At 53.2% G+C, this 12690-nt stretch overlaps 1 protein-coding gene across 13 annotated transcripts in view; it reads right to left on the reverse strand.

Moving 5' to 3' along the window:
* Positions 1-3097: 3097 nt before the first annotated feature.
* LOC143833494 (uncharacterized) overlaps positions 3098-12690 on the reverse strand; it is a 79928-nt gene continuing 70335 nt past the window's right edge. For 2 of the 13 annotated variants that reach the window (XM_077329368.1, XM_077329366.1), the window contains 5 exons: positions 10257-10448; positions 7262-7510; positions 5907-6017; positions 5573-5692; positions 3104-4710 (listed from right to left, as the gene is read on the reverse strand). In XM_077329368.1, the coding sequence (XP_077185483.1) occupies positions 4249-4710; positions 5573-5692; positions 5907-6017; positions 7262-7510; positions 10257-10448 (1134 nt within the window). In that variant the 3' untranslated portion in view covers positions 3104-4248. Of the gene's footprint in view, positions 4711-5572; positions 5693-5906; positions 6018-7261; positions 7511-10256; positions 10449-12690 lie in introns of all 13 variants that reach the window. The other 11 variants (XM_077329367.1, XM_077329365.1, XM_077329363.1 and 8 more) reach the window with 11 other exon arrangements.

Genomic DNA, 12690 nt, shown 5'->3' on the forward strand with positions numbered 1-12690 from the left:
TCGTTCAGAACAGCTTTCTCAGTGCTGTGGCGAGCCCAAGGTCACCCAGCTGGCTGCATGTGGGGGAGTGCAGAATTGAACCTGGCATGCCAGATTAGAAGTCTGCACTCCTAACCACTACACCAAACAAAAAGTCCCAGAAAAGAGACAATCAAGGGGGAATATGATAATGTTTATAAAATTATGCACAGGTTGGAGAGAGCTGACCCAGAGCAAGGCTTTCTCCCTTTCCAAAATAGAACAGCTAAAGGGTATCCAGTGATGCTAATGGGTAGCAGCTTCAGGCTACACAAAAGAAAATACTTCTTTATGTAGCGCTTAAAAGAGGGGATTTGCTGCCAGAGGATGCAGTGATGGCCACAGTCATGGACAGCTTGAAAAGGGGATTAGATAGATTCATGGAAGGTAGGTTTATCAGTGGCTCCAACCTATGGTAACTAAAGGGAACCTCCATGTTCAGGAGCAGTCAACTTCTGAATCCTAGAGCAGGAGGCAATCTCAGAGGAAGGCCTAAACCTCTCTGCCCTGTTGTTGGCCGTCCAGAGGAACAGGATGCTGGACTAGATGGACCACTGGTCTGAGCCAGCAGGGCTTGTGCAAGGTGGCCCCGATTTGGACCGTTTCGAATCAGACCATATTGGATCCGAATCGGGTCGATTCGGACAGCTCCGAATAGATTCAGACGGCTCCGAATCGATTTGAAGCCAATGCAAGTCAATGGGCCCATTGCATTGGAAATCCTTCTCCCGCCTTTCCCGGGGGCTGGGGGGGAGGGGGTGTAAATTGCACCCCTGAAACTTCTTGGGGCGGACAGGAAGGGTCTTCCCTGACTCCCCTGCAAGTTTCTAGAAGATTGGACCAAGGGGTTCCATCCTAGGAGCTCCCAAAGAGGCTGACACCATTCCCCAAAGACTTTAAAGGTGGGGGAAAAATAAATTCAGCAGGAATGTAACCAGGAGATTGGCAATTAACCTGCTGAAATTAATTTTCCCCACCTTTAAAGTCTATGGGGAATGGTGTCAGCCTCCTTGGGAGCCATCCCCTTGGTGCAATTTTCTTGAAACTTGCAGGGGAGCTCAGGGGGGGGGGCCAACCACTCTCCGCCCACTTAGCCCTTAACCAATTATTCATACCGCTCCCCAAGCGGTTTAAAGATGAGAGCCAGAAAGAGGTCCGTGATTGACTCTCGTTTTCAGGGTAACCACTTTCCTCAGTAGCTCCCAACACTAAATTGAACACTAGGGGCAAAGTCCATTGCATTCAGGAATACAATGGGCACTAGATTAGGGGGGTGGAGTGGAACTATGCAGACAGCTCCCCCCTTCCCCCAGGAAAGGCTGCAGGCAGCTGTTATGGAACTCACTGGCAGGGGCAGCTCTGACGGAGCAGTGATCTGCAGCCTCCGAGACTCAGAGGGAAGTGGAAGGAGGAGGGGGTGGCCAAGGGTGGGGGACGGACGGTGACTGGCTGGCCGCTAGACAGGCAAGCCGGATGGAGGAGGCAGCACTCAGGGCGGGACAGTTGCCCTGAGTGTGTATTACATGCCTCCTCAAAGCCCTTACCAGAAATATTAAGTGGAACCGATGGCCTTTTCGGCCGTGGCTCTAGCCTGGTGGAATGTGTTGCCAGTCAAGATCCAGGGCGACAGAGCTGTTGAAGTTCTGCAGGGCCTGTAAAATGGGATTCTTCTGCCAGGTCTGTGGTTGGGGTCATGGCGACTTAGAAACATGTGGGCCCCCTCTTTCCTCTCATCTCCCATATTCTTTCTCCCCTCCCCTTGGCTCATACCTTATTGGCGGACTGGAATGCAATGGTTGGTGGGAGGTGGAGCTCTGTGGTTTTAAAGCATTCTATTGTTTTACCTACATGATGTTTTCAACAACAGCTGTGAACCCCCCTGATCCTACTTTTGCGGGAATAGGTGGTATAGAAATGAAATTATAAATTACATCTATAATTATAGAAAATACTTATATAAAAGAAAGCTGCTCCGAGAAGACAATCTCCCGTTCCGTCAGTGCATCTGCACGGACACAGAAGGGGCAGGAAGGATGGTGTTATACTCTTCTGCCTCCATATTACAGCTCCTCCGCCAACCCGCATGGTTATTAGTCCATGGATAACCCAGCAGGGAAGAGCCTCTTGTGGCGCAGGGTGGTAAGGCAGCAGACATACAGTCTGAAAGCTCTGCCCATGAGGCTGGGAGTTCGATCCCAGCAGCCGGCTCAAGGTTGACTCAGCCTTCCATCCTTCTGAGGTCGGGAAAATGAGTACCCACCTTGCTGGGGGGTAAACGGTAATGACTGGGGAAGACACTGGCAAAATACCCCGTATTGAGTCTGCCATGAAAACGCTAGAGGGCGTCACCCCAAGGGTCAGACATGACTCGGTGCTTGCACATAGGATACCTTTACCTTTTAACCCAGCAGGGAACCCACTGGGCAAGGGAGGATAACGCAGAGAAGGTCCACAATCCTTAAGCAACTGCGTGATAATTAGTCTTGAAACAGTAGCTTGAGTGGCGCTGATCCATTCTTACCGTTAACGGGAGATCCTCTAGAATTAGAACAAGACCCTCGCTCCTAAGGAAAGAACTCTGACTGCTGCTGGGCAAGGGAGGAGAGAGAGGGAAGCAACTCCCCAGAACAGCCATCTTTTACGTATTGGAGATTTTGTGGGTTGGATAATTTTATTCTTCTTCTATTTTATTTTTTTTATTGTAAACCCCTGTGAGTCTTTGAGAGCGGCGGTATATAAGTCAAAACATGGATGGATGGATGGATGGATGGATGGATGGATGGATGGATAGATGGATGGATAGATACGTCATGTAATGCAAAATGATCACTGCTGCAGCTTGCCCGTAAACGAGGTTCCCGCCTTTGTGTGTGTGTGTGTGTGGTAACCAGCAGTTCCCCTATTCTACAGTTGTCTGTAGGTCCTGACACCTGTCCGATTTAAAATTCCATCGTCGACTCCATATTTACTTACTTCCGCAAAGAGGCTAAAAAACCCCAACGTGCCCAGAGAGAGAAAGGAAAAAATGACCTCGAGACTGTGGGTTGCTCGTTAAAGTTTTTAATACATTAAAAAAAATAGAGAGACCGGTTCTGATTTTGATAATTTCTTCAAGGGTAGGTTTCATGTTCTTCGGGGGGGGGGGGGGGGGAGGAAGAAGCACAATTTCTTTTTTTACAAAACCAAGAGTGCTGTGAAGGAGAAGGTCCGGGGGGGGGGGGAAAGGGAGGGAGGGAGGGAGGGGTTTTGCTGCTGTTGCCACCGACCCAACGGAAGACGCGAAACGAAACCACAAATTCAGCGAGGGACGCGCAGCTATGGCTTCTGGAGAAGTTCCCTGAACAGGACGTGCCGGGACCTCTCTGCAAGGGAGAGGGCCGGCTGGTCAGCCAGCTGCCTTGTGGCCTTCGAGCCTGGTCTGCTTCACCTTCTGCGTCCCCCAAACAGAACGCCCCTGGTCCTCCGACGGAATTAATCGTCCAAACTCCGAAAACAGAAAAACATGCCCGAGGCAACACTTCAAGTTTTAGATGCATACCGGGGAAAGGAAGGGCGAGGTCTTTGCCAGGAAGCATTCAAGTCAGAGAAGGAGATCCTTTCCTAAAGTCCTACCACTTCCCGTGGCTGGAGAAGGCCATACTGAAGATCTAGACGCCTTTGTGGAACGGTGCTAAATTCAACAGCACGGTGAGGGAGGAGGGAGGGGGTGAGGCAGGCAGGCAGGCAGAAGATGCCGAAAGTGACAAAGAGGCGGGTCCGAACCGGATGCACTAAAAAGTTCCCGCCAGGCCAACGTCTAGACCTACTCTGCTGGACGTCTGAGGTTTAAAGGAACGGAGCGGTGAGGAATCAAGGCTGCCGAGGGCGGCGCGCTGCGGCTCACCGCGCGATGCTCTGGCAGGAGACGAGGGAAGGATGGGAGCAGGACCGCAGCCTGGTCTCTGCGAGAAACTTTTCAATCTCCGTGAGAAACTCCGAAGCGGTTTACGGGGCAGGGGGCGGAGACACAGAAGACGACAAGGGGAAAAAACAAACATACCTGGTTGCGCCAAGCTACCGAACGGGAGGGGGAAAAAAATATAAAGCTATTTGCGGCAAGGAATGACCCTTTCCGAGATCCAAGCCGTTTCCAGTGTCAAAATAAAACTTCTGCCCGTTTGCCGCCCCGCAGGGCCGAGTCCTGCCCGGAGATTTCCCCCCTTCCCTCCCGCCGCCCCTCCAGCTCGGTTCTCAGCGGGTCCCGCTCCCTGACGGCCAGGGGTTCAGCCGGCACTGCGGGCAGCAGCCCGAATGCACCAGGACGTCGCAGGCCTGGGAGCGTTCGCCGGCGTGCCAGCCTGCCGGCCAGCCAAGGCACAGCCGGTAGGCCTCCAGGTCGCAGATCAGATCCACCACTTCGTCGACCGTGGTGAGGCGGGCGGGGTGCTTGGCGTAGAGTTCGTGTTCGGGGGGCACGAGGAGGTTCCGCATCACCACGTGGAAGAAGAGGCCTGGGCGGATGTGGATGACCGCCGCCGACATGGTGGAATGTTTCGAGCGCTGCACCAGGCGCAGGTCTGGGCCGCCCAGCAGGGGCAGCACCTCCCAGTGAGCGGGGAGCGGGATCTCGTTCAGTTCGGCCAGGAACTCGCGCAGGACGCTGTCCAGCTGGCCCAGGGGCTGCACGCCGCCCAGACTGTAGATCTCCATTATCTAGGGAACGAGGAGAGAAGCCAGATTAACACGGGGCAGAAGGAAGCTTTTCTCCCTCTCCCAAAGCGCTGGGACCAGGGGTCGTCCTCTGAAGCGGAAGAGTGGGAGTTTCAGAAAAGACCTCTTTGGTACAAGAGCGAGAACAGTCAGTGTTTAATATTATACATTTCTGAGTTAAAGGAAAGACAGGTGGTGTGGGTGTGTGTGTGAAAGAGACAGAGAGAGTCTAAAATCCTTTTGTGCAGTGGTTTCCAACCCCCAGTCTGGGGATCGGGAATGGTCCGTAGATCAATCAGTACCAAGCCGCGGCTCCTTCTCCTCCTCCTCCTCTCTGGCTGCTGCCTCGGGGGCTGCCCTGCCACTCTGCCACCAGCTCACCTTTGGTGCTCTCCGGCGGTCACCATGGCTGGGGCTCCCCCACGGCATGGCACTGTGCAGCTGCTGCTGGCAGCGCCCCCCAGTGGGCGGGGGGAAGTCAGGGGTGCCGCCGGGAAAGCAAGCGGAGCAGGGGCTCAGGCGGTGGTGGTGGCGGCGACGTCCCTCGGCAAAAGACCGGTGTCAGCAAAAGACGCCGGTCCCCGGCGATAAAAAGGTTAGGGACCACTGCTTTTGTGGACAGGTGATCCTATGAAAGATTCCCTTAGAAGCTCCTGCAGCCTTCTCGTTTTTAGAAAAGGGCCTCACTATGGCAACCTCAGCACCTCTAATGCTACTCTAGTAGTTCTGTTGCCCTCCCCCCAAATGTGGGTGCATACGGACTCCGCCCCTCACACACACACACGGTCACCCATCCTCCACCCCTGCAACAACGGAAAACGACCCATGGTTTCCGAAGGTTGCCCCTGACGCGTTCACCACTCACCACCGGGGGGCGTATCGGTTGCAGCTGCTCCACTTCGTCGTCCTCTTCGTCATCCAGCACGACCACCTCGCTGCCTTGCGTCTCCCTGGGGCCCTTAGACTGGGGCAGCCCCGCCAACACCTGCCACAACAAGCAAATGTCAGGAGCTCCAAACACCCACACACTCACACTGTTTAAGAAAGCAACCCTGCAGACACAGAGAAGGCCATAAACCTAAAGCAGAAATGAGTTGTTACTCCTTCTAGATTCCACCATCTGACCCACGTAGAGACAATCAAGCCTTGCATGGTGCAATGATTAAGAGCAGTCCAATTCTGGATACACTGAGGCTTACCGGTGAATCACTCAACGGGCGATGGTCCCCACCCGGTTCTGTGCGATCTTGCTTGATCCTGGGAGATGTAGCAAGGAGGAGGTTAACAGCAGGTAACCTGGTATCTGATTCCTGTAAAAACAAATTAGAGCTCATCAGGAGCACAACATAGGCACTGCAGGTGTGTGTGGGTTTTTTTGCCAAGAAGGGGAAGCTCTCATTGTGGACAGCACTTCAAAAACACCTGCACAGTGGTGTCACAGTCAACATCTGGACAGAGACCATGTGCACAGGGCAGTTTCAACAGAAAGAGAGGTGGTCTGGAGGGAGAGTTGTGTGAGCAGGTATCGCCATGTGCTGCAACACCTGGATTCTCAGGCAGATGGCAACCTGTAGAGAAAATGATTTGGCAACAAACAAACAAACAAAAAAGAGGAGGTACTTTTCATGTGAATTCTGAGGGGTTGCTCTGCCTGCTGCAGCTTTTTGAAACCAAGCCAAGCCAGCAGCTCTAAAATGGCCTTCTCAATCATGGCACCTGATCCTAGCAATGCTCCTTCCTTGACCATCAGAGGTCCATTCATTGGGGTGAGCTAAGGTTTCAAGCTGGTTTCTATAACTGCTGGTTTGCATTGCTGACCTTGCATTTTCTTAAGAGCACAGGGATTTATGCCAATTTCTCCTTCCGACCGTAGGCCCCATATGCTGTGCCCCACACTGTGCCTAAGATCCCTATCCCCGCAAGCTTTGGTGGGATTTACTTGGGGGGATGTTGTGCCTTTCACCCAAACAAAACTGACTTCGGTCATGGTCATCACTTTGAGTCATCTTCGCCCCATGCTAGGTGCTTCCCCCCTTTGATTCCTATTAGATATGGCTCCTTGCTCCCAGCGGAAGAAAACTTGAGGTTTAACAGGGGAAGGAGGTTAAACCTCAGGTTTAACAGGGGAAGGAGGAGGGAGGGAGGGGATTGGAAATGTTGAGTAAGAGGTTGCCATCTATCTATTCATCTTCTTTTATTGTTGTAAGGGTGTTTTATGGGGTTTTATTGTATTTTAAATAGTGTGAACTGCCGCAAGACCATTGGAAGAGCGGCAGTATAAAAATGGATGGATGGATGGATGGATGGATGGATGGATGGATGGATGGATGGGTGGATGGATGGGTGGATGGATGAAAGTACTTTCTAGTGGCGTGCTCCCTAAGGCGGGATGACGGATTTCATGACCGTCTACATTTTCGTTTGAGGGAGCACGGCAGTAGATGTTTCACATCAAAAGGGAGACACCTGAATGCAGTACCAATGCTAGAAACCTCGACCAATTGAGAATGACTCAACTGGGTAAGCAAGTGTAGCAGGATGTGAGAATTCTCACCTTCACCGGGACCTGAGTGGGTGGGGTGGGTTGGCAGGGGACTTCTGGCTCCTCTTTGACTGGCTGTGGTATCTGCAGCTTCTCCTTGGCTGGCTGTGGTACGATGCGGAGGTCCTTCACGTAGTTTTGAGACAACTCCTTTGCCTCCTTTGCCTCCTCCTTTAGCTTCAGTGGTTGTTGGTCAGAAATATCTCGGTTTGGCACCTTGGACAGATCGATCGGCTTGCTGACGGACGGCAGCTCCTCGGCCTGCAGTAAAATTGGGAGGGAACAGAGTGCGATTAGACCACTCTGTGGAATATGCTCCACAGACATGGAATTGGCATCCCAAGTAGAACCTGGCATTTCGGGGATCGTAAGCCCCTACAACTGATGAGAAGCCTGAAACTTCAGATGGGTCTAGCAAAATCTCAGAGGACAGAGAGATATAATCAGAGCTTCCAGGAATGGGTGTGGATTTCCTGAGATCTCTGAAGTGTCATGGAAAAGTGGCAAAGTTAACGCAAACCAAAATGTATTTGAGTAAATTAGGTATGTAAAATTAAGGTTTTTTTCGCCTTCTCCCTCGCATAGAACATGGGCCCTTGGTCTGAGCACAGTAAATTTTCACAGGCCACATAAAAAAGTAACTAACAAGCTAACCATCACGAAACCTCAGTGCGTTTTAACTTCGTGCAGCTTAACGCGACTGACGCTTTAACAACTGAAGCGTACACTGCTCCTATTTCAGAGGCATCTTAGTAAGAATCCTTGCCACAGAAGCTTAAATGAACTGCAGCTCTTCGGTTTCAATCGAGGAAAAGGAGCGTTCACCGCTTTCCATTCGCGGCCTTGCTCCTCACCTTTAGATTTTTCCCTCCGCGTTTCCTTTCAATTGGTGCTGCCACCAGGGGGATTAGATTGTAATATGACTGTACAGATTCAAGACTACCAGGATTCCGAGGGCTTCTTTAAAAAGCTTTTCTATAGGTTGCCCTGGGTTAGGATATGCATGTGCAGGGTTATGGGGTGAGGGAAAGAAGGGGCCGTATGCAATACCACGGGTTCGAGGTATCCGATCCTCACTAACCGCACAGAACTGTTTTTCATTCATTTATATTTGGAGTCTGCCTTTCTCAATTGCGCGTTTATTGCCAGTGCTGGTTCTCAAAGAACCGGTACGACAAGCTGAGAATTCCCAGTGCCTTCCTGACACAATAAGAATCCGGCGCTACTTCTGGGTGTCCATTTCATACTGCTCTGGTTGAAGCTTCAAAAAGGTCCTGAACAAAACGGAGAGGGTTCACAGGAGAGCGACGAGGATGATCCGGGGTCTGGGGACCAAGCTCGCTGAGGAAAGGCTGAGGGGCTTGGGAATGTTCAGCCTTGAGGAGGTTGAGAGGGGAGATGATTCAAGCAGCGGCTGAACAGATCCTTATCCTGGATGCTTGAAGTGGATCCTGCATTGAGCAGGGGGTGGGACTAGATGGCCTGTCTGGCCCCTTCCAACTCTATGATTCTAAGCTATGATCTAGGAGCATCAGAAGTTCCTTGAAGACATAACTGGGGGGGGGGTCCTTATTTCCCTTGACCAGACAGTACTAGGGATGCACACCAAGGTACACATTGTCTGCTTCTTATTGAACATCACCTCACCGGAATCACATGGAGACCATCAGCTCAACACTTTTACAGAGGACGCCAACAAACTGGGACAAAAAGGAGAGGAAAGTCTTAACCAGGTACCATCCTGCGTCAACGGACAAATGCTAGGTTTCAAGGCCGACTCTCCATCCATCAGTCAAAAACTGTTATTTGGTGCGCACAACTGCATGCACTTGCAGATTCTGGTACTTTGTGCTTTGTCCAGCTCTCCGCAGCCTGATCTAGCCATGTGGTTTTAATCTTCCCACGTATTCCACTCCCCCGCCATTTATTTTAACATATTAAGCCAGAATGGGCCCTAAGATGCTTGCAACCCATACCTCACACATTAATATGCACCTCACTGTACCCGCTAGCACTGTACCCTTTCTCCAGGGGTCACCACAGTGGCGGCGGCAGCCTCCGCGACCCCAAGTGGGTCGTGGTATTAGGAAGGTCGAGAACCACTGCGCTTGTGCCTTAATGGATTCTGAAATTTTCAGGAGGCAGCTCTTTTCAGGTGCTGCTGAGATGGGAGGCCAGAAGCTCAGAAGGCAGCAGGGCTTTCTTGGATGCGGGCCCCTCATTTCGGAATCCCCTGCTTGCTTCAAGAAAACAGTTCATGCTAAGCTTATTTTTTTTAAGGACCCTTTCATCCTGCAATTATGTTCCTTCACCTCTAAGCACCATGTGTTTGCTATGTACTTTTGGAGAAGGCTGGCAGCTGCTGCTGATATATGCTAAATCTCCAGACTCAACATAGGTCTGGCCAGCATTCATCTTAAATCTGATATGGGCAAAAAACCCTAAAGAAATAGCCATGAGCTCCCAGCAGCAAGTCATGGGCCTGTGGGCATACCATCCTGAACTAAACCCCCGCGAGGCTGGAAGTGTCTCTGGACGGCACCTTCCGAGCCCGCTGTCCCTACCTTTCCTTTGCCACAATCAGCCCGTAAAGCACACAGGAGTCCACAGTGGAGAGACACACAGCAGGGAGGAAGAAGAAGACACGAGTAAGACAGAGGCGGTCCAGGTCAGGAAGGAGGAGGCTGATTGGGCCAGAAGGAAACGTAAGGAGGTTTGAGGAGGAAACCCAGGAGCAGGCGGTGGGATGTGGGCGAGGTACATGGAAACTGTTAGATTTCCTCCGAGGCGCCACCCGGGATCCACTGCCTGCAGGGCAGGTTGCAGAGACGTGGCAGAAGAGGACTGAACGAGGAAAGCAAGGGGCACCAGCCAGCTGGGCTACGGTGATGCGCCCCAAGGAGAGACGTGGCAACGGTGCGGCTGGCCAAGGAAACCACCGGATGACGTGGGGGCAGAGCGTATGGGGGCTGCACCTGGGAGTGGGTGGGGAGGGCGGGGCAGTTACCTCTGGCTGGAAGCTGGCTTTTGCCCGGCGCTTCTGGCCACGCCCCTTGGCTCCCCGCCGCCCCACCTGCTTGATCCTGGCCGGCTTGCGGCTGCGGCCGCCGAAGGCGTTCCTCCTCCTCCTGACCTTCCATCCCGCTGCTGCCGCCCCCTCCGCCTCTGGGCTGCTCCACTCCTCGGGAAGCAGCCGCTTCTAGGGAAGGGAAGAGAAGAGGGAGATACGAAGAGGAGCCGGCTGTGGAGGAGGGCAAGCGGCCGAGCGCGGAAGAAGGAGCTTCCCCCTGCCCCGCCCCGAAGCAAGCAGCGCCGCGGCTGGGCCAGCTCCTTCCTGCGGCCGCGGCGCCCGTGCGATCCCCCCCCCCCACCGCCACCTGTGCCCCGCGAAAGCATAGCTTCCCCTCCTTAGCAATCCCCACCTCCCCGAGCACATCCAAGGCACCCGGGGCAGCCCAAGGCATGGAGCAGCAGATCTTCCCACCAGCCTCACAGGAGAAGATGCCAGGTTTGGACGCAAGCGGAGAGAGGACCCCCTGCCCCCCCCCCAGGAGCAAGGACCGCAGATTGAGACCAAGTCATGAGGACAGCTCAAGTAAGCAAGAGGGGGTGGCAGCAGGACCTAAACATAGAGCCCCGACCTGGAGGCCTCTGGCCAACCTGATCATGTCAGATCTCAGGAAACTGTGAGGGTTAGTGATTGGAGGGCAGGCCACCAATGAAGACTGGGGTTACTGTGTAGAGGAAGGCAATGCCGAACTGCCTCACCTCTGCCCTGACTAGATGGCCCCGGCCAGCCTGAACTCATCCAGTCTCACAAGCTAAGCAGGGGCTTGCACCTGGCTATCGTTCAAGAACCTCCAAGGAAGTCAAGGGCTGTGATACAAAGGCAGCCAATGGCCAACCACGTCTGAACATTTCCGGCCTTGAAAAGCCCACACGGGGTCAGCGTTACAGTTCGCTGCAACTCAGCGGCACGCAGAATCATAGAATTGGAAGGGACCTCCTGGGTCATCTAGTCCAACCCCCTGCACTATGCAGGACACTCACAACTTTTTTTATTTCTTGAACTTGTACGCCGCCACTCCTGGCCAGCCAACCCACAGCGGCTCAAAGAACCCAGCTAAAACCATTTCCAACCCACCAGCTTCACAGCTAACCACCCCCCCCAACTGCCTGTCTTTATGGAGGGGCAAGAGCTTCTATCAGTCTAGCCCAGGGGTAGTCAAACTGCGGCCCTCCAGATGTCCATGGACTACAATTCCCAGGAGCCCCCTGCCAGCGTTTGCTGGCAGGGGGCTCTTGGGAATTGTAGTCCATGGACATCTGGAGGGCCGCAGTTTGACTAGCCTCAACCAAACACCTGGCAGAAGAGCTCTGTCTTGAGGTCCTGCGGAACTGAACTAGTTCCGACAGGGCCTTTAGCTCTTCCGGGAGCTCTTTCCGCCAGGTGGGGGCCAAGACCAAAAAGGCCCTGGCTCTGGTCAGGCCAGATGGACTTCACGCGGACCAGGGACCACCAACCTATTTAAACTCGCAGACCGAAGGGCCCAGCAAGGGGCATAAGTAGTAACGAATACGTCAGCTTGGGAGTCTAAGGTCTCTTCTCGTTCACATCCCACTTTGTGCAGTGAGGAGCAAACCATCCCTCCAGCACCCGGCAAGTCCTGGCTCACTGGAAGACTTTTGCCTTCCGTCAGCAGAAGTGCCTGATGAACCTGCTCCACAGCACAGCAATAAAGAAGGGCTCTGAGCAAATGGACAGGTGGGCGGGGCGGAAGCCGAGCCAGCCACCTGCAAAGGGGACAGTCTCTAGTTCCCCCGTCACCTTCCAGGTTGCAAAGTACTGTGCGATCTTAATTAAGGTCAGGCCACTAAGTAGAGCTGCTGCATAGTTCTCACCTCTTGGTTGATCTGTTTTTTATTAGCCATTCATTTTTATCCTGAGTGTACCGTTTTATAGCTTTTTTGTTATGGCTGGCCATTGCTGTGATAAAATCTGATGGATGGAAGGATCGATGGATAGTTTCCAGCCTGCAGGTTGCAGACGGTTTGCAAGAGGTTTTGCCGAACGTTTGGAAAAGAAAGACGGTGGCCCGGGTAACGAGGGGGAGAGCGGGGAACGAAGCGGTCAGGACTGTTCAGAGACGTAAATGTCAGCTGTTCAGCACTCCCCCCCCCGACCCATTTATCCCGCTGCTCTCATCATCATCGGCACTTCCTCCCTCAGCAATGAAACCTGGTTCCGTGGTGGGAGCGTCTGCTCGGAACGCAGAAGGCCCCAGGTTCGATCCCCGACCTCTCCAGTTAAAAGCGATCCGGCAGCAGGTGACGGGAAAGACCTCGGCCTCAGACCCTGGAGAGCTGCTGCCGGTCAGAGCGGGAAAAATCAACTGAAGGCCCGTCGGCCGACAAACTCCAGGCCAAGAGAAAAGAATAAG

Source organism: Paroedura picta, chromosome 3 (assembly GCF_049243985.1).
Source record: "Paroedura picta isolate Pp20150507F chromosome 3, Ppicta_v3.0, whole genome shotgun sequence".
Classification (NCBI taxonomy): Eukaryota; Metazoa; Chordata; class Lepidosauria; order Squamata; family Gekkonidae; genus Paroedura; species Paroedura picta.